At 36.7% G+C, this 24,844-nt stretch overlaps 1 protein-coding gene across 7 annotated transcripts in view; it reads right to left on the bottom strand.

Moving 5' to 3' along the window:
* Window positions 1–1,303: 1,303 nt before the first annotated feature.
* ZMAT1 (zinc finger matrin-type 1) overlaps window positions 1,304–24,844 on the bottom strand; it is a 156,149-nt gene continuing 132,608 nt past the window's right edge. For 3 of the 7 annotated variants that reach the window (XM_073799108.1, XM_073799105.1, XM_073799109.1), the window contains 5 exons: window positions 21,373–21,479; window positions 17,122–17,296; window positions 15,225–15,509; window positions 5,090–5,189; window positions 1,304–3,535 (listed from right to left, as the gene is read on the bottom strand). In XM_073799108.1, coding sequence (XP_073655209.1) covers window positions 2,221–3,535; window positions 5,090–5,189; window positions 15,225–15,509; window positions 17,122–17,296; window positions 21,373–21,477 — 1,980 coding nt within the window. In that variant the 5' untranslated portion in view covers window positions 21,478–21,479 and the 3' untranslated portion in view covers window positions 1,304–2,220. Of the gene's footprint in view, window positions 3,536–5,089; window positions 5,190–15,224; window positions 15,510–17,121; window positions 17,297–17,373; window positions 20,480–21,372; window positions 21,480–24,844 lie in introns of those variants that run through there. The other 4 variants (XM_019941791.2, XM_073799107.1, XM_073799106.1 and 1 more) reach the window with 4 other exon arrangements.

The raw sequence follows: 24,844 nt of genomic DNA, 5'->3' as shown, positions 1-24,844 counted from the left end.
CATCTTGTACTTCCTGTGGAAAAAAATGCTACTTTTTTTTTACATGTTCAGAAAAGAGAATTTGCCATTTTTGTGGCCAATTAACACTCTATTTGCTCTACTCTGGTTCTTCTTTCCCCTCTCCTTTCACCAGTACACCAGATGGGCTTTTTAAAAAGAGGGGAAGTGATATTGTAACACCAATAATGTTATACCAACAGTATTCTGGAAGAAAAGTTAATTTGAGGACCATCGAACTCCCCTTTGGACTATTCATTCAACCAGGTATGAGCCCAACAATCATATCATGCTTCAGTTAATATTTACCATTTTATTCAAATCTCAATAAAAAACAACCATTAAATGCCTTGCCTAAGTGCAGATAAATCACCATCTAAATTTATTTGCTTTTTGATAGGATTAACACATCAAGGGAATACTATAGCCTATTTTTCCTATTCCTAATGACTCCATGTTTGGATTTTGATGGTATTTCTACAAGGTCACACAGCAACTTGATGGTACAACTGAGACCAGAATCCTGGGATTTAGATTCCCAGGCTACGACTCTTTATACTATACCATGATGATGCTCAAATGCTTACAGGAGGTGTTTATCATAAAACATAAAAAAAAGGAGCACCAGAGTAAAAAGCATAATCAAGATGAAACAAGTTAAAGGTAATGCCTGGGCTTCCCTAGCAGTACAGTGGTTAAGAATCTGCCTGCCAATGCAGGGGACACGGGTTCGAGCCCTGGTCCAGGAAGATCCCACATGCCGTGGAGCAACTAAGCCCATGCGCCACAACTACTGAGCCTGCACTCTAGAGCCCATGAGCCACAACTACTGAGCCCACGTGCCACAACTACTGAAGCCCACAGGCTTAGAGCCTGTGCTCTGCAACAAGAGAAGCCACCGCAAGGAGAAGCCTGCACACTGCAACAAAGAGTAGCCCCCACTCGCCACAACTAGAGAAAGCCGCACGCAGCAACGAAGACCCAATGCAGTCAAAAATAAATAATAAATAAATAAATTTTAAATAAATAAATAAATAAAGGTAATGCCCCCTCCTCACAGTCCTCTCCCACTTATAAATTCTTCCTTTTTCAGTTTCAAGTATTTAGCTGGTCATATTTTTCTAACTTAAAACTGAGCTCAACTCTGAATATCAGCTTTTCCTAAGCTAGATGTAGGATAAATGAAACTATTAAAACTTTATAGTGTGATCTCCCCAGAGGTGCAAACTGTTTAATTATTTCCCCTCTCACTCCCAAAGTAAGATAATATCCAGCTGGGAAATGATCATTTACATAAAACAATATGTAGAAATTAAAACACTTTAATATAATATAAACATTTCCAGAATATAGACTGATTTTTATCAGTACTTTTTTAGAGCTCTTTAAAACCATATATCATCTTAGTTTACTATAGACTGTTTCATTTTCCACTTGCAGAAATAGAAAATACAAAAATACACTGCAAATTAGATTTAACAAACAAACAAAAAATCAGTCTAAATCGCTTCACATGTTTTCCTTGGAGAAAACCAAGAAACATAAACAAACACACAATAACAACAATAAAATACCACCAACACTAACACAAACCCAAAGAAGGGATGGATTCTGTAATGCCTGGTGATTCATTTAAAATAAATTATCTCCCACAGGTAAGTAATTCACTATCACAGCAATTTGTAGAAGCAGAGACAGCCTCATTAAGGGAAATTACTTTATACATAGGAAACATGTAATTTTTCTTTCAATTTAATAAATGAGGAAAAATAACTTGAGGAAAAGGCATATTGAATACTCTTATTTCACTTGGCTTTTGTTAGCAGTTAAAGTAACTGTCCACTTAGGAAAATTCAATAACATGAATTTAACAAAACCAAACTCTTCAACTTATTTCTTCAATTCAACCTAAGTGAACAAAACTGAAAAGTTCAAAATCCAAGAGAAGACTCATCCTAAAGCACTGACACCTTTGTCTTTTCTTCAACAGGCTTCCTTTTCTCTTATGTTCTTAGGTTCTTCTTAGGTTCTTCTTTCTCAGAGACTAGGTTTAGGCTTGTCTTTTCTTTCAATTCAATTTCAATTTTTACACACAAAAAACTAAGCTTTCTTGAACTGACATTGACTGTATTCACCTCTCCTTTTCTTCATTGGATGTTCCTGTCTTTGTCTAAATTCCCCTATTCTTAACCGATTTCTCATTGGGTAAACAAAGCTAAAAGTTCAAAATCCAAGAATAGACTCATCCCAAAGCATTTCCTCTTCTGTCTTTTCTTCAACAGATTTCTTTTTCTCTTTCTTGTGCTTATGTTCTTCCTTCTCAGAGGGAACACCATGTCTTTTTTTCTTTTTTCGATGCTTAAGCTTTCCTGAACTGACTTTATCTCCCTCTCTTTTCCTTTTCTGGATGCTCTTGTCCTTGTCTAGATCTGTATCCCCATAACTCTTTTTCCTTTTATGCTTCGACTGCTCCTTCTCTGGCTTTTCTTCACCTTCCTCCAGGTGCCTTCTCTTCTGATGTTTCCGTGTATGACTTGCTTCATGGTCACTGGTATTGTTTTCTAAGGAGAGGTGCTTGTAAACTTCAGATTCTACACTGTATGGGCCAGAATTATTTTCCTGTTGACTAAGGCTCAGGGGTACTGGTTTTTCTGGGAAATAGTCTCTGGTGGGTTGACAGTAGGTCATAGAGTCTAATCTCTGTTTGCTGTCATGAGTTGGTAAGCAATGAGGTAACTGCTTTTCCGCTGCCTGTGAAATACTATATGATACTGGGTAATTCTGGAAAGTCTCAAATGGGAGCCTCTGCTCAAACATTCTATGTCTGGGTCTGGAATCAACCATTTCTCTGTATTTATGGGTTTCCACAGAGCTCTTGCTTATATTTCTGAAACAAGTCTTTGGCTCTAGTCCTCTGGCTTTCTGCACTTTGATATAATCCTCAAGTTCATCTTGGAAAGAGTCATATGACCTCTTTGAATGAGCTGGTAACGAGTGATGTAATTGGCTTCCCACTGGTGAAGTACCGTATGGTCGCTGGGAGTTCTGAGAAGTCTCAAATGAAAATCTTTGCTCACACATTCTTGATCTGGGTCCAGAATCAACTTCTCTGTACCCATGGGTTTCCACAGAGCTCTTGCTTATCTTTCTGAAACAAGTCTTTGGATCTAGTCCTCTGGCTTTCTGCACTTTGATATAATCTTCCAGTTCATCTTGGAAAGAGTCATATGTGTTCTTTGAGTGAGCTGGTAAGCAATGAGGTAACTGGTTTTCCACTGTTTGTGAAATATTGTATGGTCCTGGGTATGTCCAGAAAGTCTCACATGGGAGTATTTGTTCAAACATTCTATGTCTGGATCTGGAATCAACTGCTTCTCTGTACCTGCAGGCTTCCAAAGAAGTCTCTTCCATCTTTCTGAAATAAGTCTTTGGTTCTGGTCCTCTGGTTTTCTGTACTTTGATGTAATCTGCACTTTCATCTTGGTAAGAGTCTGGTGGCTTCTTCGGATTCTTCACTAGATTGGTAACAATGGATTCTCTGCAAACAAGACAGTAGAAAGTTCTTGTTACTAGCTTATTTTATTTGGAATGTTTGCTTTGCTTTCAAAAATATTAGTTTGAAAAAACAAATACAACAGAGGCCCAAACAAAATTTTAAAACCTACCTCAATATAAAAGCTAAAAATTGTGACTTTTTGTATGTCAAAGAGAAGCAGCAGGGATAGTCAGATATCTCCTAAGCACCTCACAATGTTTTACACATAAAAAAATTTTCAGGCCTGGGATGAATGGAAATATGGGTACAAAGAAGCAGACATATTTGACACTGCTATAGTACTTAAAAATATAAGGCATGTTGGGATGTGTGGGAAAGGACCAATAATATTTAATGCCCTAAAGATGGTCTGATCTGAATGTCACATTGCTTTAAAAAATTTTTGATTATTAGTTCCCTGTACAGATCTATAAATGTGACAGCTATTTATTCTGGAACCCTGAGAACGGACTTGAGGTTATGGGGAGGGGGAAGGGTGAGCTGTGACAGGGCGAGAGAGAGTCATGGACATATACACACTAACAAACGTAGTAAGGTAGATAGCTAGTGGGAAGCAGCCGCATGGCACAGGGATATTGGCTTGGTGCTTTGTGACAGCCTGGAGGGGTGGGATAGGGAGGGTGGGAGGGAGGGAGACGCAAGAGGGAAGACATATGGGAACATATGTTTATGTATGACTGATTCACTTTGTTATAAAGCAGAAACTAACACACCATTGTAAAGCAATTATACCCCAATAAAGATGTTAAAAAAAAAAAGAGTCTAAATGAAGGTTAATTTGGTCAGTGAGACAACTTAGCTACTTAGTATTCAGACTCAATAATATAAATATTTTCCACTAAAATAATGTAACCGAAATAGTATGCTTTGATTTTAAAAGCAACAACAAAAAATATACAATAGTTAAGTGCCCCACTGTCCCACTACCTGACTTATCCGATCCCCAATTGTCCACTCAATCCTCTCCTCCTTAAAATAACAAAACAGATTGGAATAAATGTGTATTGAGCTCCTACTATGTGCCAGTCAGGCACCTTGCACATATTTTTATATTTCATTATAACCACTTTATGTCAGAGCTGTCCAAAGTTACATATGTGGCAGAAAGATAGATCTGGTATTCCAATTCAGTTCTGTCTAACAACAAGACCTTCTTTCTTAACCACTATACCTCATTGGAAGGATGATGACTGGATCACTGAATCTCTGGAACTAGCCAACCTTCCAGGGATTACAGGGATTATTTGAATTTATATGGTTAGCCTGAGAATGATCCTTTAGCATCTTTCCAAAGAAGGACAATGCTGTCTGGTCAGGAGGAGTGCCAGTTAGCCAGCTCTGTCAGTTACTATCATGGCTAGAGAACTCCCTGGGAGATGGAACTAACATACAATATGTTACAAGTATCACCAACCATACCCAGGATCAACTCTTAGGGAAATAAATGCCTAGAAAGTTTGTAAAGTACATGCAAAGGTACTTGACAGAAGCCCTGGTCTTTGGTATCACAGGAGCATTTTGGCAAGAAATACTTACTTAATTTGATGTTCACTTCCTTGCATATGGGACCGGAACATTTCTAAAGATGTAAAGGTGATATTACAAATATGACAAACATAGGTTTTCATACTAAATGCTGAAAAAACAGAGAGTTCAAGTTAATAAGGTCAATAGGAATACACTTCGAATCACATAACTGGACAGGAATTTACTAGAGATCATCTACTTGAGCCTTCCCAATTTAAAGCTAAGGCCCAGAGAGGTCAAATGACTTGGTCAAAGTCACACAGCATTAGTAACAAAGATAGCCTCTCAGAGCCCATGTCTCTTAATTTAAAGTCCAAAATTTTTCACACTACACCACACTGCCTCTCTAGCCTTGGCCTCTTTCCTAAGAAACTGCTATCTGCCTGTTTATTGTTGCTACATGAAAGTACAACAGACACTTCAAATCTAGCATGCCCAATCAATCTTTGCCTCTTAATCCCTCAACCAACCTCTTTTTTGTTTGCCCCTAATTCTCTTTCTACCCAACTAAAACTTGAAACATCCCAAAATATTAAAAACAAATAAAAGAAAATTCTTACTCTCTTACCTGAAATCACTGTAGTGCATTACTTTACCAAAAGTTATTTCTACAGACAGATTTTAGAAATGAGAGAGGTTCAGTGAGCCCCACTCTCAGGATAAATTCTGAAAGCAAAATTCTAAAACAAAACTGCTAGTTACCACTTCATAAGAGTCAAGAACTATAGAATAGATATACTAGCTACCTCTCTATTCTGATTCATAGGTAGAACAGGAAGCAGGTGACAGATTAAGTTTTATTTTCTTAATCTTATCACCTTCCACTTTCTCTTTGGTCTGAAGAAGCAAATTAATAAATTTCATAAGCTAAATATAAAAACAATCCCACCCTAAGGAAGAGGCAATAAACTGATGGCTGCAGAGATTTTTAGGGTCAGGGAAGACCATCTTCTTTTAAATCAAACAGCAACTTAATCATTTAAAGGCCACTAAATTAATTATTACTAAGTGTATTGGCCTTGTCTAAGCAAAGATTATTCACAGAAACAGGAGATTATTGTCAAGTAGAAAGAAAGAAATTGACTTTAAAGAACATGAGGACTACGTTCACTATTGACATATACTCTGTGGTGGGCCCAGGAGAGCTCAGCCAGTTATGTCAAAGTCTAAATAAATAATTCTTCAAAACTATCCTCTCTTCCTGTGCTCTGATTTTGTGCTTGCCAAGTCACTTCTGATTATAATTTGGTTTCCCATATTACTGATACAAAAAAGAGGATACCCTAGATGATAGATATTTTTTTAAAAAACCTCAGAACTGGAAATATATATTTCTCCTCCTACCATAAATCAATACCAGAATGACAGTGTATTAAACTACAATGTTTCCCAGCCTTCTCTGGCAAGAATCACCTGGAGGTCTCGAGAGGAAGGCCTCCCACTAGCAGCCGTGAGGCTGTTCTTGAGGAAGGCTGATTCCAGCACAGTCATGGCTGCAGCTAGAAGGATTCCTGGACCAAGCCACCATGGTGTAGCAGCATTCTTTGAAAAACAACGACTGAGCCAGTGACCGTGTGGATGAAAGGCTCTTGGTGCTGCAGCAAGGAGTCAGTGCTGTGCCTCTGAGGCGGGAGAGCCAACTTCAGGAAACTGGTCAACAAGAGACCTCCCAACTCCATATAATATCAAACGGCAAAAATCTCCCAGAGATCTCCATCTCAATGCCAGCACCCAGCTTCACTCAATGACCAGCAAGCTACAGTGCTGGACACCCTATGCCAAACAACTAGCAAAACAGGAACACAACCCCACCCATTAGCAGAGAGGCTGCCTAAAATCATAATAAGTCCACAGACACCCCAAAACACACCACCAGACGTGGACCTGCCCACCAGAGAGACAAGATCCAGCCTCATCCACCAGAACACAGGCACTAGTCCCCTCCACCAGGAAGCCAACACAACCCACTGAACCAATCTTAGCCACTGGGGACAGACACCAAAAACAATGGTAATTACGAACCTGCAGCCTGCAAAAAGGAGACCCCAAACACAGTAAGATAAGCAAGATGAGAAGACAGATACAATAATATATATTAATATATATAATATTTGTATTATATTTGAGAACAGTATGGAGGTTCCTTAAAATACTACAAATAGAACTACCATATGACCCAGCAATCCCAGTACTGGGCATATACCCTGAGAAAACCATAATTCAAAAAGAGTCATGTACCAAAATGTTCATTGTAGCTCTATTTACAATAGCCCGGAGATGGAAACAACCTAAGTGCCCATCATTGGATGAATGGATAAAGAAGATGTGGCACTTATATACAATGGAATATTATTCAGCCATAAAAAGAAATGAAATTGAGCTATTTGTAATGAGGTGGATAGACCTAGAGTCTGTCATACAGAGTGAAGTAAGTCAGAAAGAGAAAGACAAATACCATATGCTAACACATATATATGGAATTTAAGAAAAAAATGTCAGGAAGAACCTAGGGGTAAGACAGGAATAAAGACACAGACCTACTAGAGTACGGACTTGAGGATATGGGGAGGTGGAAGGGTGATCTGTGACAAAGCGAGAGAGAGGCATGGACATATATACACTACCAAACGTAAGGTAGATAGCTAGTGGGAAGCAGTCGCATAGCACAGGGAGATCAGCTTGGTGCTTTGTGACCGCCTGGAGGGGTGGGATAGGGAGGGTGGGAGGGAGGGAGATGCAAGAGGGAAGAGATATGGGAACATAAGTATATGTATAACTGATTCACTTTGTTATAAAGCAGAAACTAAGACACCATTGCAAAGCAATTACACTCCAATAAAGATGTTAAAAAAAAAAAAGAATCACCTGGAGTGTGAGTTTAAAATACAGATCCCTAGACCCCCTCCTCTGGAGAATATGATTCACTGGGACAGGGATTGTGTATTTTAACAGTACCCCAGCTAGTTATTGTCAGAGGATGTGTGGAGAAAACCACTAAGGGAATACCTTTCCAGTTCCTTGGTTATTTTTCTGCATCTTCCAATTTTGTTTTTGGTTTGCGGAGTCCCTGATTTGAGGCTGATCACCTCTGAAGACTCTGGACTTCCTGCAAAGCTGAGGACTAAATCCAGGACTCTGCATGCTCATAACAACCCTTTTCAGGAAATTATTACTAACCTTATTTCACAGGTGGGAAAATTAAGGCTCATATTCACTTGGCCAATACCATGTATTTTGAGGGCACCCAAGTTATGCAAGATAAGCAGGAATCCTGGTTTCCTCTAGACTAGTGGTTCTTAAGGTTAGTTACACATTGGAACCTTGTGGAGAACTCTAAAAATATTCATGTTACAGCTCCACATAAGACAAATTTAATCAGAATCTCTAGGGGTAGAACCAGGCTTTCTTACTTTTTGAAAGCACTCTAGATGATTTTTCTGTGCAGACACTGTTGAGCACCACTGCCTAGATTATCAAGTCAATGATCTTCAGTATGATTATAAACTCAGATTATATTTCAGAGGTTTTACATATTTGTTTAGTGCTTATAGAGTATATTGTATATAATGTTCTCCTCAGTTCCTCCTTGGTTTCTTCACAAGTTATACCAGAAGATTATAATATAGGCAATATAGTAGTTTAGAGCAGCTGCAGGTCACATATGAAAGATCCAGAGGCAGTTCTGGAACTATGGTCTGCTTTCTATTACCTTAGCCTTTGTCTTTTTCACACACTGATATTCTTTATCTTTTTCTAGGATATAGACATCTCAGAAAATAATATATAAAAATGGTGTAAACCCTTTCTGTGAAGACATGAAGTCTATTTATTGGCCCCAAGATCAAAATTCCTGGTCTGATCCTACTGAAACCTGCCTCTACTATGCTCCTTACACTGTCCATTCTCCTATCTGAGTCTGCTCCTTGGGCCTGTCAAACTTTGCTCCCCTCAGCCCTGCTAGGATTCCGTTTCTGACTTCACCCAGAAACTCAAGCTTCTTTGCAACCTGTAACTTTCAGAATCATCCATAAGCTAACACTTGTGGAGCCCACTTTTCTCCTAATCACAGCCGTATCTCATAACTCCCTGGACTAAGGTCTTTGTTTTCAAAGGATAGATTGAGGAACTGCATATCTTTATAGTCTAACATTTTGGTTCTCAATCTTGGCTCTATATCATAACCTCTTGGGGAGTTAAAAAAGAGAAAACAAAACACTAATGTGTGGGTCCCAGGGATTCTAATTTAATTGATTTTAGCGATGGCCTGTGCATTGGGATTTCTAAAAGCTGCCTGCATGATTCTAGTATGTAGTCAAGAATGAGAACCATTGATCTAGTATCTTAAATGGGGAAAATCAACTGAGAGCTACATGCAAGCAAAAATGCAACTTAATGTGGCATTTAGCTTATGAAGAAAAACAGAAAATGTCCAGTTTACATGTTTTTAAATTATGGCAGGAAAACAAAATATTTCAAGAAAACTAACATTTGTTGATGACCTATTCTGTGATGGGTACTGTATATACTGCTTCATTTCATCCTCTTTCAATCCTGTGAAGTAGTCTTATTTTCATTTTATACCTGAGGAATCTGAGGTGCAACTGGGCAACTGACTTCAAACATTTCTCCAAATCTATGTTTATCCCACTACACAACACTGCCTTTCAATAAACAATTATCAAATATTGAGAAAAACCATATACTCATTCCCATATAAAGCACTGAGAAGGATATTGCAGAATAAAATACAATCCCTTGTCTCAAGGGGGCCAATTCAGTTAAGGGACTATAATTAATGCAACTGTCAATGAACAGTAATACCTATGAAAAATCAGAGGAAGGGGAGAATATCAAGAGCTAGAGAAGCGAGGGAAGTTGTGATGGACTTTGGAGGAAAAGAAGGATTTGAATTGTAAGGAAAGCAGTTAGGGAATTCCAGGGGATGAAAACAATATCAGGTATGGAAGAGACAGAAATGAGCATGATGTGCTGAATTCAAATAATCTGTTCAACGAACACTAAACACCTCTGTGGCACCAAGCATCATGCTAGATGCTAGAGGTACAAGATTAATAAATTGGGCAGGTTGCTCACAAATCCAAGTGAGAAACAGACACATGAACAGAGGATTTCAATCTCATTTGGTAAAAGGTAAGACAAGTATGCTTAAGAGGTATGGGAATTCAATGAAGCAGAGGCACTTAGTACAATATGGGAGCCTGAAGAGGGCTACTGGAAGAGATGATGCCTTAGTTAAACTTGGAAAAATGAAAAATAGTTAACGGTTAAAAGAGTTGAGAAGAGTACTGTAGGCAGAGGAAATAGCATGAAAAGAACACAGAAGTGTTTACAGTAACTAGTTAAAATTTGGAATTGTTGCAGAATAAAATATAAGGGGATGAGATGGGAGAGGCAAAAGTATATCACATCAAAGAGACTTTTATATTATGCTAAGGAGCCTAGATTTTTATTCTGTGGGCTGGGAAACCTTGAAGTGGTTTAAGTAGTAAGTAACATGGTCAGCTGTGTGTTTTAGAGAAATCTCTCCTCTAACTGCAATATGGAGGGTAATTTTAAGAGGAGCAAGCCTGGAAGTAAGGAGACCACAGTTACATAAGGCAAGAGATGAGGAGGGCATGGGCTAGAAAGGTCACAGTAGGGGTAGAGAGAAGCAGGGATATTGGTGAAATACTTACCATTAAAACAGACAAAATTTAATGACTGAGTGAATGTGGGAGATAAGGGAGAAGGAGGAATCTAGAGAAGTCTAAAATACCTCTCAGCATAGTTTGGTGACTGAGTGGGTGGTGATCCTAACTGAAATTGGAACTTCATAAGGAAGCACTATTTTAGGAGGTGGGAGAATAAGCATTGGTGAGTTTGAATTTGGACACACAGAGTCTGATATATCTGTGAGATTTTCATGTAAAGGTGTCCAATAGGCAGTTAGATATGGGAATTTGAAAGGCAGAAGATAGGTTAATTTTGGAGAAGTCAGGGGATGGGGGTTAGTTAAGACAATCAGAGTGGGTGAGATGTCCTGAGGATAATGTATGGGTGGGCATAGCAACACCAACATAATGATAAAAACCCTGGAGAGCACCACTCTTTAAACTAGATGGTAGAGGAGGAGGGGGACCATGAAAAATCAAGAAGTAAAGGACAAAGTTGTAAGGATGAACAGGAGAGACTGATGTCAAAGGAGGAAAGTTTAGTGAATGGAGTAAAGATGGCCATTGGATTCAGAAATTTAGAAGTCACAATAACCCCGTGAGGGACAGTTTCAGTGGAACGGTACAGTGGTGGTGTGGAGGGCTGGGGGAATGTGTGTCAACAAATGGTAATGAGTTGAGGAGTGAATATCAGTAAAGACAGTTAAGAGTATATTTGAAAACAAAAACAACAACACAACCAAAAAAAACCTGGCAAAGAAGAGAAGGGGAAAGTGTAGTAGTTAAAGGGAAACTCAAGGTTAAGGGATTATTTGGTTAAGGCAAGATACTTGGTATGCACATTTGATGGCCACATTTTTCTTGATGAAATAAGGAATAAGCTTGCCTGAATGTTGTGAGGAGGGGGAGTGTTGAACAGTAGAAGAGAGTCCTGGAGAGTGGTGTAGGCTTAAAAATCACTGCTGAAAGGAAAGTGAAGGAAAAGGAAAAGTATTAAGTAGGACTAAAAGGCCACAGAGATTGGATACTAAGACTCTGTAGAGGCACCCAGTCTCTAGCCTTATATAATTCTCCATAGCATCACTCAGTGTTCTGAATGTAAAAGTAGAACAAGTGGACTGTGGAATTGATCCTGGGTTGAAATCTTGCTACTAGGTAGTGAGAGAATAACAATGAGGTATAAGTAAAGCCTTCCAGAAGGTGGTTACAGCATTAAACTGTGAGATGATGGTAGTGAAAATGCAATGGAAGGATAAAGGAAGAAGAAACAGTTCTAAAAAGACCTGATAAGACTGTGGACGGATAGGAGATAGGGAAATTTAGTCAAAGATGCCCTCAAGGATTCAAGTGTGGGTGACTAATAAATAGTGGTACTACTGGCAAAGAAAGAAAACTTGGTAAATTTAAGGTGGTTTTAGGGAAGATTATTAATTCAGTTTTAGATATGCTGAGTTACAGGTGAAGGTGAGACATCTAAGTGCAATAATGGGGCTAGAAATTAGTAAAATAAACAAAACAAATACAGTAAATTAAAAATACATACATATTTTATTTCCATATTGTTATGGTAGCCATTCCTGTGCTAATAAGATCTGGACTGAATGAGGGACATGAAGAGAGCAGTAAGAATGATGAAGAAAAAGGGAAAGAGATTAGATATAGTAGAAACATATATAAACCATAGCAGACAGAAAAGAAGGCAGAGACAGAAAGAAGGGAGAAAATGGGTGAAGAGTGAATATAGTTAAAGTGGCACAGGTTAAGCTGTTTTTGTCTTACCGCTTGCTCACTTATAATATGGGCTTCTGCTGTAGCTGTTCTTTGCAATTCTCATTTGCTACTTTAAATTCTCCAGCTATTTTTTTAATCCTCAAATGTTTACTGTTATCAAAATGAAATAGTCAAGGCAGGGTTGAAAATCTGTTCTTTGAGCTTCATCTTCAGAGGCTAGTATAAAATGACTTCAAAGACTGGATTAAATTATGCTGATGATCAGCACTCGCCTCCCCAGCCAGATAAAAATTTCACCAAAATCCTTCTCTCAATCTAATAACCTTGAAACTTCAGAGTGCTAAAATGACCCTCCTTTCAGAAGTGACCAAAGTGCACACATTTCTCATGGCTGACACACTTCTCAGTTCCAATTTACCTAATGCCACAAACTAGAAGTCACTTATTTCAGATCACCCTCAGCGTAGCGATGGGAAAAATACCCTAACAAGTGGGAGTCTGTCATTTCTCCAAACATCTACGACTTTCAGAAGCCCTACCACTTCTATTTCTACACTTGCCTAAATCAACGTTCTTTAAAATCCTAGATAAAAATACAGATCTCTATGTAACTTTTGGGGACATGTTGAATCACATTAAGCAGAAAACTTAATAGTACAAACACAGGGTTAGCACTCAATAAATAAAGGTTAATAGTTCACTGATTCATATATTAAACTAATCTCTATTGAGGTAGGCCTACTCTGTGCCAGTTTCTATCTCTAGTACTGGAAATACAGATGAGTTAGATGAAGTCCCTTCCCTCAAAGACCTTACATTCTAGTGGGAGATAAAGACACAGGGAGAGATAATTAGATATTCAGGTTAAGGAAGCACAGAATATAAGCCTTGAAGGAAGTGAAAAGGCTTGAAAGAAGTGAAATGAGTAGGAGTTGGTCAAGAGAAGAGGGACATGAAGACATTCTAGGCAAAATGGCAGCATGAAGGGCACAGAGACAAGAAATGGGGTAATGGTTTCTGGAAACCATAAGTAGTTTGTAGATTCTGACCCACATAAATCATAGGAGGAAGTAGCAGGGAATAAGCCTGGAGAAGGAGATAGGGACAAGAGGGTAGAGAGCTATGAAGCTTAGATTTTTATCCTTAGAAAATAGAGAAATAAGGACTTTTAAGCAGGGGAATGACATGAAAAGACGTACACTTTAGATGAAACACTCTAGTGGTTAAACTGAGGGTAGATCTGGGGAGACAAAACTGATGGCAAGGAGAGTAGTTAGAGGTTGTGGCAATATTCTAGAACAATGCTTCTCAAAATTTATTGTGAGTACAAATCACCTAAGCATCTTGTTAAAATGCAGATTCTGATTCAGTAGGTCTGCAGTGAGGCCTGAGATTCTTTTTTCTAACAAGCTCCCAAGTGATGTTTATAATGCTGGCCACAAACCACACTTTGAGTAGCAAAACTCTAGAAAAGATGTTGAGGGCCTGAACTAGTATGGGAAAAGCATGGCTGGAGAAAAGGTAACAGTAAGATTCAGGAGGTAAAACAGTCATGGCTTGGTGCCTCATTAGATATAGGAAGTGAAGTAGATGGTGCTGAGGGATTTACAATTAACTACAGGTTTCTACTTTGAATGACTGAGTGGATTTGAAATGGCTATGAGGTATACAGGTGAAGAGGTAGCTGCTCTTTGAATATATGAATCTAAAGCTTTGCAGAAAGGTCATAAGCATACAGATGACAGATGAAATCAGAGGAACGGATTAGATCATGTTATAGATTAAGGTCAAGAATGGAACCATGGGAACGTCTACATTTAGACAATGAATTTAGAAAAGAGCCCCCAAAGAAAACAGAAAATAAATAGAAACACGGGAAAAGAACAATAGCATAAGGAGTTACTAATGACAAAGAATAGAGCTTCAAGGAGGGAGTAATGAACATTTTCACATTAAGCAAAAAGGTCTAGTAAGGAAAGAATTGAAAAATAATGGTGAGTAGAGGAAAAGTGGGTGGAGAAGAGAATATGAAAAGGGAATAAAAATACTAGTAGTGAGATGGTGCCTGTGGGGGAAAAATGAAAAAACATATGGTTAGAAGAGCAAGTGGATCACTCCAGTCAGGATCAGAATCTTTATTGCACCTGAATTCTTGCCACTCTTTCTCAGCTCTTTTGTTCATCCTCTCTCCTTCCCACTGCTATCAATCTAAATCATATACTTCCTCTATAAAGATTTTCTGAACCATGATGTTTGGCTTCTCTGGTTACCAAAAATATGTACACAAAAATCCATGTCTGCAGCCTCTTGCAATGAAGTATTATTAACCCAATTAGTTATACACTTGCCCCTTCAGGGAAAATAGTATATCTTCATTTGTATTCCCAAGAATAACTAGCCTAGCAACTAAGAGACACTTAAGTCATACTTAGTGACCGAATGATATAACTACATGATACTAATTAAAAATACTTCCTTATGTACCTATGATATAACATGAAACCGTGGTAATACCTATATTTTATTAGTAAGTGTCATCTAAACCTTTCTGGGTCTCATTTTCTAGAAAACCAACAGACAGACCTATATGGACTCAAAAGTCCTTATCGAAAATTCTATGATCCCATGAGTATTATAAACCTTGTATTCAGTAAAAGCAAAATAGTATATACATAAGCCAGATATGTTTAATAAAATATAAACTTTCTAAGAAAGAGATTTGGGATAATTTTACTATTTACCATTTGCATCTGATTTTGCTGGAAGAGGTTTCTCTCTTATCTTGTCTACAAACTTCTTCTTAGCTTCATTTCTTTTGTGTTTTTTCCCAACATAATGTTGTTGGGCCATTAATGGACCATTAAAGGAAGCAGGACAGAGCTTACAATACTTGTTTGGATTATTCAAATCCAAAGCACTGCTGGAAGAGGAAGGCGTAGTCTCATCTTTAATCCCACCTGGAGGAGGCTTGACAACAAGGGGCTTCAGAAAAGTTGACTCAGCAGAAGTAGTAATAGGCACACCTGCTGAAATAGTCATAATGAAAAGTGATCAACATGTGTCCAGCTATTAGAGCTGCATTCATTATAAAGTATTAGGGAAAGTTAGAGTTTTTTTAAAACCTACTATCTCTGGACTTTTTCCATATAGGGCTGTTGGATAAAGGTACTCAGGATAAAACGAATTTCCTTCTGTGAGAATAGAAATTTGAATACAAGTCTGTCACCAAGTTTCTCCAACAAAGATACAGGAAAGAATATTCAGCATTAGGCATGTATTTCAAATGAATTTTATTCATCTGAAAAATCAATAAAGGCATAAGAGATGTCTTAGGATGGTTCTTGAAATTAGTGAGGGTAAAAGAGATGGTACCAACTTCTAAGTTGGTGTCTTTCTTGAGTAGCAAAGTAAATCACCTATTCAGTCCAGATTTGTGGTGTCTGTATCAAAATAAAATTTATGCAGTTGTTTAAGGGCTATAAAATTATGTTTCCACATTTACAGTTATTTCAGATCTCTTTCATTTAGTCTCCTCTCTGAGCCCAAATTTATGAATTTTGGGGACTAAAGATAAAGCTTTACAAGATGCTTTCTCTTGTAGGGCACACTGATTCTGTCCCTCTTGACTGACAGGCAGAAAAACAAATATACAAAAATTAGAGAGACTAGAATAAATTTAAAAATAATTCTGGTTTCATTTATTAAGAAAACTATATGTTTTAATGCTGATGAGGCCTACACTATGAGTTGGAAATTAATGTTGGTAAAATTTCCATGCTAGACATGCTTTATTCCTAAAGTGTTGAAGCTAGTGAGAATGTGGTAAATTATTTATTCCAGAGAATTGATCATCTTATTTTTTGTTCTGGCACACATTTTCAAAATACAGGCACATTTTCAAAATACAGGCTGGGTTTTCCAGGGTGTACTCTGCCACTTCAGGCCAGAAGTGAGATCTGTGGGTCAGTTCTCTCATGCGCTGGCGGCCCAACATCACTGGAAGGAGGAAACAGCAATGTTTTACAGTTCTCTGTATCTTTGGCATCTAACATAAAATAAGTACTCAATAACTGCTGATTGATAATGCTAGTAGTACCTTTTCTTTATATTCATAGGAAGAAAGAAATGAGCAATCCGGTAGAAGAAGATTCCATACCTTTTTTTTTTTTGGCTATAGTTATAGTCAGAAAATGCTGCAACATAACTATATTATGGTGAAGACATTGGTCTGAACACACACTATGAGGTAATGTTTTGGAAAGTACTAAAGCAAAAAAAGAAGAATGAGATAGATGCCAAGGGGAAGAAGTAAGAAGGAGCTAAGACTTTATAATTTGATTAGAAACTGGAGAGTTCAGGTTGCTTATTGTTCTTTCTGTATAGCAACATAGCAAATAACTTGCTTTTATTTGGATTTAATAAACTGAAAAGGAGAGGTCACAACATTTCTTAAAATTCAGCTAGCAATTATGATCTCTATATTAAATTACAAGGATACAGAAAGAGATTATCCAGGCAGAAGAAGAACCAAGTTACTGTGGCAGAGTAAAAGTCTCTCCAATAAAAACTGGATGGCAGAGATGGGAAAAAATTATAGAGAGACCCTGTGTTGAAGTTAAAGAGTGAATGTCATCTTACCCATCTCTGGCTGAAATCCTGATGGAGATACCTGATCATGCTCCTCCATTAATTGCTTCAGTTTTTTAGCATGGAATTTCCCCACATAGTGAGACTGAGCAACAACTGGGGAGCTAAAAATCATGTTGCAGAGATCACAAAATTTGTTTCTGTCCACTACTTCACTCCTATGCATCTGAAATAAGCACAATCTTGTTAGAAAGATTCAATAACTCAAACTTTCGAATTACAACATCAACAAAGGACACTCACCTGAAAATTCCTAACATCCATCTTCATTTTCTTACCAGGCACTTCATTTTGTTCCCCATGCATTTGAAAATAAAACCTAACATTTTGATCATGTTTTTCACTCTAAAAAAATATATATATAATATGACTTTGTTTATTCAATAACAGAGGTACCCCAAATTTACACCTCTTCAAATTTGAGGACAGTACCCGTGAATTGAAATATATTTAATGTGTACCAAGTTTACGAAAAGGCTTCACATGCTTTCAAATCTCTAAATCTCAATTAAAATGAAAATAATGCTGTAATTTAGAGTCCAATAACTTCTAGGTTTTTGTTTTTGACAGAGACTCCTAGATTTTTTTGCCTAATATCAAACTTATTCTTCTTCCTTAGTTACACATCTTAGGCAATATACCCAGCTAAAAGACTGCATGTTCCAGCCTCCCTTTCAGCAAGACGTAATCTTGTGACTCTATTCTGGCCAATAAGATGTAATCTGAAATGCTGGGTAGAACTTCTGGGAAGCCTCCTAAAAGGATGGAGGATGAACCCTTCTTCTAACCTTCTTCCCTCCTGCTTCTGGAATTAAGATTTAAAGGTCATCTGGGACTATGGAGGATCTTGAGGACAGAGGCTAGTTCATCAGAGTAGAAAGAGAGAAAATGCCTAGATCTCTGATAATGTTATGGAGCTGTCACATCAGCCCTGTACTGCTTACCTCTAAAATTCTTTTATGTGAGGAAATTAATTCTTCTAGGTTAGGCACATTAGAAAAATCTCTGAACAAATGTAGAACAAAATACATAATAACGAAAATGTTGGTGTAAATAGAAGGGAAACTAACATTCCTGAACATATACTGTGAGGCAACTACTTACCCTCTCTCTACAGCATTTTAAATTGTGAAATATATATATATAGAAAAGCACAGGAAATAATATAGCTGAAGTACATACCCACTGCCCAGTTTTAACAGATATTATTAACATTTTTCTATATTTGTTTCAGATCTCCTTTTCAAAAGAGGTGAAATTTTACACATACAGTCCTATCTCCTCATGCCAACAATCCCTCCCCTCCTCCCGATAGGTAACCACTATCTTAAAGTTGGTCTATATCATTTCCTCTATGCCTCTCTTCTTTTACTAGATATGCATGTACCCATAAACAGTATTATGTACTACTGTCATTTTTTTAATTTTATGAAAATGAAATCAGTCTATTCATATCCTTTTCAACTTTTTATAACTCAATATTATGTAAGATTTGCCCATATTGATACATATAGCTCTAGTTCATTCATATTACATGCTGCATAATATTCCACTCCATATGCTACCCATCAAGTTACCTACTGAAGGCAGTTATGTTTCTGTTTATTTTGCTATCACAAGCATTTCTGCACTGAACATATGTAAATATATCTCCTAATATAATGTCCAAGAGTTTCTTTAAAGTAGACACCTAGATATGGACTATTTGGCTTATAAGGTATGAGGGTTTTCAGCTTTAATAGGTATTATAAAATTTCTCTCCAAAGATGTTGAAGCAAGCAACTATATTCCAATAAAAAATAATTTAAAAAAAGATGTTGAAGCAGTTTACAACTCCAAATGTAGCATATATGAGTGATTTGTCTTCCTATATTCTCCTGAAGTGTTAAGTGCTATTAGATTTCAATTTTTGCGAACATGATGGTTTTGATAAGATAGTTCATTATCACTTTAACTTGCATTTCCCATATGATCACTTCTGAAGTTAAGTATCTCTTCTATAGCCTGTTTATAACACTTTCCCATTTTTCTATTGGGTTGTTTCTTGTTCTAATTGATATATAGTTCTTTATATATTCTAGACACTAATCCTTTGTTAGTTATATCGGTTATAAATAGCACTCAATCTGTGGCTTGTCTTTTAACTTTATAATGAGTTTTTTGTCATATAAATTTTCCCTACCAGGTATCATGGCATATTTTAAAGCTATACTAATAAGGTGAAATTATTATAGAGACAGGCAAACAAAGCAATACAATAGAACATAATAACATTATAAATATATATATAAATTAACTTATGATAGAGATGCCACTACAAATCAGTGAGGCAAGGATGGACTGTTTAAATAAATATTGCTGGGATACCTGGTTATCTGTATGGAAAATAATGTTACCACCCTCCATATGTGAAAATCAATACCAGATGGATCAAACACTTTAACCTAAAAAATAAAGCTTTTAAAAGTATTAGAATAAAATAGAAATATCTATATGACAAAAGAACAAAGAATGGTTTCTTAAACATGTAAGTATAAATACAAAAGGAAATATTAATAAGTGCAACCTCATTAAAATTCAAATCTTCTGCAGTACTGTCCTATTTTACATGAACAATAAATACTATGCTGAGATAGTCTGACGCTATTAACCAAGTTGTATACTAAAGAGAAAAAAAATCCCCTTTTCAAGTAGGATATTTGCACAGAAGTGCTTTCAAATATATGGAAAGTCATGTATAGTTTTGATTTGATTATTTAACAAGCTTAAGTACCAAACTTACAGATGGCACTGAAATTTAAATTTAAAAATATGCTACAACATTACATAACATAATGCCTTATAGCCATTAAACTATTACAGAAAAGTAAAACGATGTAATGATAAGACAAAGTGTTCAGAATATGTTCTTATATGAAAAAGCAAGTGCAAAACAACATACAATTCTCTTTTGTAAAAATATGTCTGTGTGTTTAGAAAGCATACTGGAATCATATAAACAGAAGTTAATTAAATGATGCTTACTTACAAGCAACAGAATTATGATTGATTCATATTTTCTTATATTTTTGTATATTTTCTACACTGAATAGTACTTCATAAGCCCATAAAAGTGATTTTTCAAATTTAAATTCAAATGGCTCCAACCACAGTTATCACAGAGCCCCTTTATTACATGTCTCTCTTTATTAACTCTAAATCTTTGAGCTTTGGGGTCCCAGGATATGCTAGGCACAATCACATATCTGATTTCACTTAATTCTCACAAGTATAGTAAGAGAGATCTTACGCCCCCATTTTGCAGGCTCAAGAAACATGCTCAGAGAGGTAAAGTGATTTGCCCAGGGTTTCACAATGGTGGAGTTAAGACTTGAATCTACGTCCTCTCAATCCACAGCCAACACAATTTCGCTATCTGTAATTACAGTAATTGAATCCCAATCAACATAAGGACTGAAATATAGTTGCCAATAAGATTAGCAATGGGCAAAACAAGATGAGGTGTTTAAAAAAGTAGAACTGGCATATTTCTTTTAAGTAAATGTATCTAGTACTTTTGTTAACACGGATACCAGATATGAAAATAAATCCAATAGTTCATAATATGATGTAGAAATGGGAGACAACACTAAAAGAAAGGAAAGAACACTGGATATGAAATTAGAAGAAATCATTTTTAAGCTTAGTCATGCCAAGATTAGCTATGCAGAATCACTATCCCTCTGGGTTTCAGTTTTCTAATCAATAAACTAAAGAAGTAAGAACATTATACATTCCTCTTTTAACTCTAGAATTCTATGGTACTGTGCTTAAAAACATGTAGCTAAATTAAGTGCAAGACGAGTTCATTTTGTTTTTATCCTTCATTTACTGTAAAGGAAAACTCTGGAGTTCAATAATATCCCTTGATTCACATTAACTGTTTCCTACACAAGCTTTATAAAACTTCCCTTATATTTACTACAAGGACACGAAGGATATAGTGGCTTGATAGATACAAATGGAGGCAGAATGATGTGAAGAAAAGAAAACATGCTTTGGAGTCAAAAAGGCTAAGTTTAAACCCAAATTCTCCAAACTTAAGCTAGTAAGTTACTGTCCCTCTCTGAGCCAGGCTCCTCATCTATCAAAGGGAAATAATACACAGGATTCTCATAAGAATCAAAAACAGATAATATATGAAGTTTATCTGTTATATTTAAAAACCTATTTTAGATTCTATTCCCAGTATTTTTAACCTACCTCATAATGTGAAATCCTTTGTGATTCAAACTGCAGCACCACTCCACATATATTACAAAAATTATCTGTAAAAAGTTCAGTCTTTTCCTGTTCTTTCCAAGTCATATCTATGAATAAAATAAAGGGTAATGAGACTATATATCACATAAATGAATATTTAGAAGTATAATTTTCATTCTTCAACTACATATTGTTTCATATACCACCTCAAACCTGAGTGCTTGTGAGGCTACAGTAAAAGCTTTTTGCTTATTGAGTATGCAATTTAATATGAGCATAATAAATATGCCTCTAATGTAGGATATAGCAAGTGTTATTTATTTAACATGATAAGCCTAGGCAATACCATTCCAAATTAAAAGTTATGGGGGTACCAGTAACTTCATGAGCTTCGTAGACTGATTTGGGGCACCAATAATGAGCAGCAGGATTAAAAAACCAAGCCTTGGAATTTGTGTTTTACAGTAGACAATCCTTAAAAAGGCATTGTTATAAGACTGTCACTTATCTGGAGCTATGGTTCCAATGTTATCTAAAAATCACACGGAACCACAAAAAAGTTTTGCCCATAGTAGGCAAACATTTTCCATTGTTGTACGAACATTAGCACATTCATCTGGCCAAACAAGTCTCACAGAAGCCGCCAAAGATATAAAGTAATGTTCATATAATAACATCTAGAAGTGTTATTTCTAAATGTTTCTCACTGTAATAAATAACACATGCCAAAATTTTCTGAATTTACACTTGAGGTCCACACTTCTATCTAAACTTCTTAACAGCTCAATGTATTCCCCCCAAATTTATTAGTGAATCTATAAGGTATAAATCACAAAACATCAAAATTTTGTTTGCTATTTGGCTATTTAAATGAATAAGCTGATACCACACATACTTTCACAGAGAAAGGCCAATGATATATTAAATGGATAAAAAGTTGTAGAACAATAAATACAATACATCCATTTCCAACATTAACAAAAATTAAATATACATCACATATAAAAAATATGGAAAGATATAAATTAAATTTAAAAGTGATTAACTTTGGGAAGTGGGGCTAGAAAAGGAAGAAAGGGAGAAAATTTAACATTTTATTTTCTGTACAACTGTTTTCTTTCAATTTTTGCAAGAATTATGTAGGACTTTCTATTTAAAAACCTTTAGAGGTATTTATTTTAAAAGTTATGTTGGATATCTACAACTAAGCTTTGTTTTCAGTACCACTGTATGGATTAAAATGCTTACTTAAATTGCATGCTCAAGATAATAATAACTGTAACCAGGAACATGTCAAAAACAAGTTGATGAACACTTAAAAATTTATCCCTATAATATATAGTATCCTCTCTGAATTATTTTTAGGTTGTTTTAAAATATATGATTTCTCTAACTTTGACTCTTAAAGTCAGCAAGGTAGAGAGTTTAACTAAAATGTATTTCAGGACTTGCCTTGTTTCAGAATTAACTACTATATGCAATCTGAGCATAGTGATAAGATATTGAGCTTCCTATTGAATTCTTTAATAATAAGTAAATATTATCATTTGGTGGCAATATAACTTGTTACAGAGGAAAAGTTTCCATTAAGAGGACAAAAGGAAACTACTAATTTAGAGGTTCAACAATTCCTAAAATTTAACACTCATTTCTTTCCTAGATCAACCTTTAATTCCAGATTTCCCCACTTCTAATAGTCAAAGTTTGACACTGACACTCAAGTTGGGAAATATGAAGGCTAAATATTTTAACCTAGCCTTTCATTACTGGTGACCCAGATAAATTTCCATGAAGTCCATGAAGTTACTGGTACCCCTACAACTTTTCCTTTAGAATGGTATTGCCTAGACTTATTGCCTTTGACTCATTTTCTCAAACAAGATCTTGGTCTGTTTTTCTTTATTAAATGGCATAATATTCCAGACTCAAAATCTCAGCCATTCTGCTCCCCAGAAAATCACTGTTTCATGTCAATTCTAGCTTATAACATTATCTGATATCCATCTCTTCCTTTTAATTCCCCATAACACTACCCAAGTTCAGGCCCTCAATGTCTTGCATATCATTTAGCTTTATTGGTATTTACTGAGGTTAGTTTCAAAGTACTATGGTACACATTTTGGAAAGAGATAAGAAAAAATAAAGAGCACTTATTGAAGGCCCTCTATGTGTAAACAAGATAATAGCTTACCCCTTTAGTTCTTTAAATAAGTCTGCAAGGTAAGTGATATTTGCCACATTCTGAAGGTTAGGAAATTAGGATTCACTGAAATCGAAATAACTTGTCACATGTGTTATTTGGTGGAGCGGAACTTTGTTTTACCTTGACTTTTTTCCATTATAAATACATGACTGTTCCACTTGCTGGAAATGACACAGCAAGTGAATAACTCCTAATCTCAAGGAATTTATAATTTAGTAAGGAAGATGTGTATAGAAAGAACCATGGGGACTTCACTGGTGGTCCAGTGGTGAGGACTCTACACTCCCAATGCAGGGGCCTGGGTTCAATCCCTGGTGGGGGAACTGGATCCCACATTCCGCAACTAAGAGTTCGCATACCACAACTGAAAAATCCTGCATGCCGCAAAGAAGATCCTGCAGGCCGCAACTAAAGATTCTGCGTGCAGCAACGAAGATCCCGCAGGCCACAACTAAAGATCCCCATGCCGCAACTAAGACCTGGTGCAGTTAAATTAATTAATTAATTATTTTTAAAAAGAACTATGATTCCAAGATCAAAATGTCATAAGTGATATAAGACATAAGGTACAGTGGGTTCCTGCTGAGGAGTTTGGGAAAAGCTTTCTAGAGGTAAACAGGTATTGAACTAAGCTTTAAAAGATGAATAAAATTCAGATAAAAAGAGTGGAGAAAAGGTACCTGGGGATACACAAGAATATGAAAGACAATAATTGAAAGCTTGGAATGAGGCCAAATCATAATTGGCTTCATCAGGGCATTTGGACTTAATTCTGCATTCAACAAAGGAAAAGAAGTGATTAAAAAGGGATATGAGAGGAGCTTCAAGATGACGGAAGAGTAAGATGCGGAGATCACCTTCCTCCCCACAAATACATCAGAAATACATCTACATGTGGAACAACTCCTACAGAACACCTACTGAACGCTGGCAGAACACCTCAGACCTCCCAAAAGGCAAGAAACTGCCCATGTACCTGGGTAGGGCAAGAGAAAAAAGAAAAAACAGAGATAAAAGAATAGGCACGGGACCTGCACCACTGGGAGGGAGCTGTGAAGGAGGAAAGTTTTCCAAACACTAGGAAGGTCCTTCCCGGACAGAGACTGCAGGTGGTGGAGGGGGGCAGCTTCGGAGCCACGGAGGAGAGTGCATCAACAGGGGTGCGGAGATGAGCATGAGACGCTAAGGCTGCTACTGCAGCAACCAAGAAGCCTGTATGCAAGCACAGGTCACTATCACCTCCCCTACCTGGAGCCTGTGCAGCCCGCC

This window comes from Tursiops truncatus, chromosome X, assembly GCF_011762595.2.
Source record: "Tursiops truncatus isolate mTurTru1 chromosome X, mTurTru1.mat.Y, whole genome shotgun sequence".
NCBI classification, from domain to species: domain Eukaryota; kingdom Metazoa; phylum Chordata; class Mammalia; order Artiodactyla; family Delphinidae; genus Tursiops; species Tursiops truncatus.
This window is presented reverse-complemented; position numbering and strand designations above follow the sequence as displayed.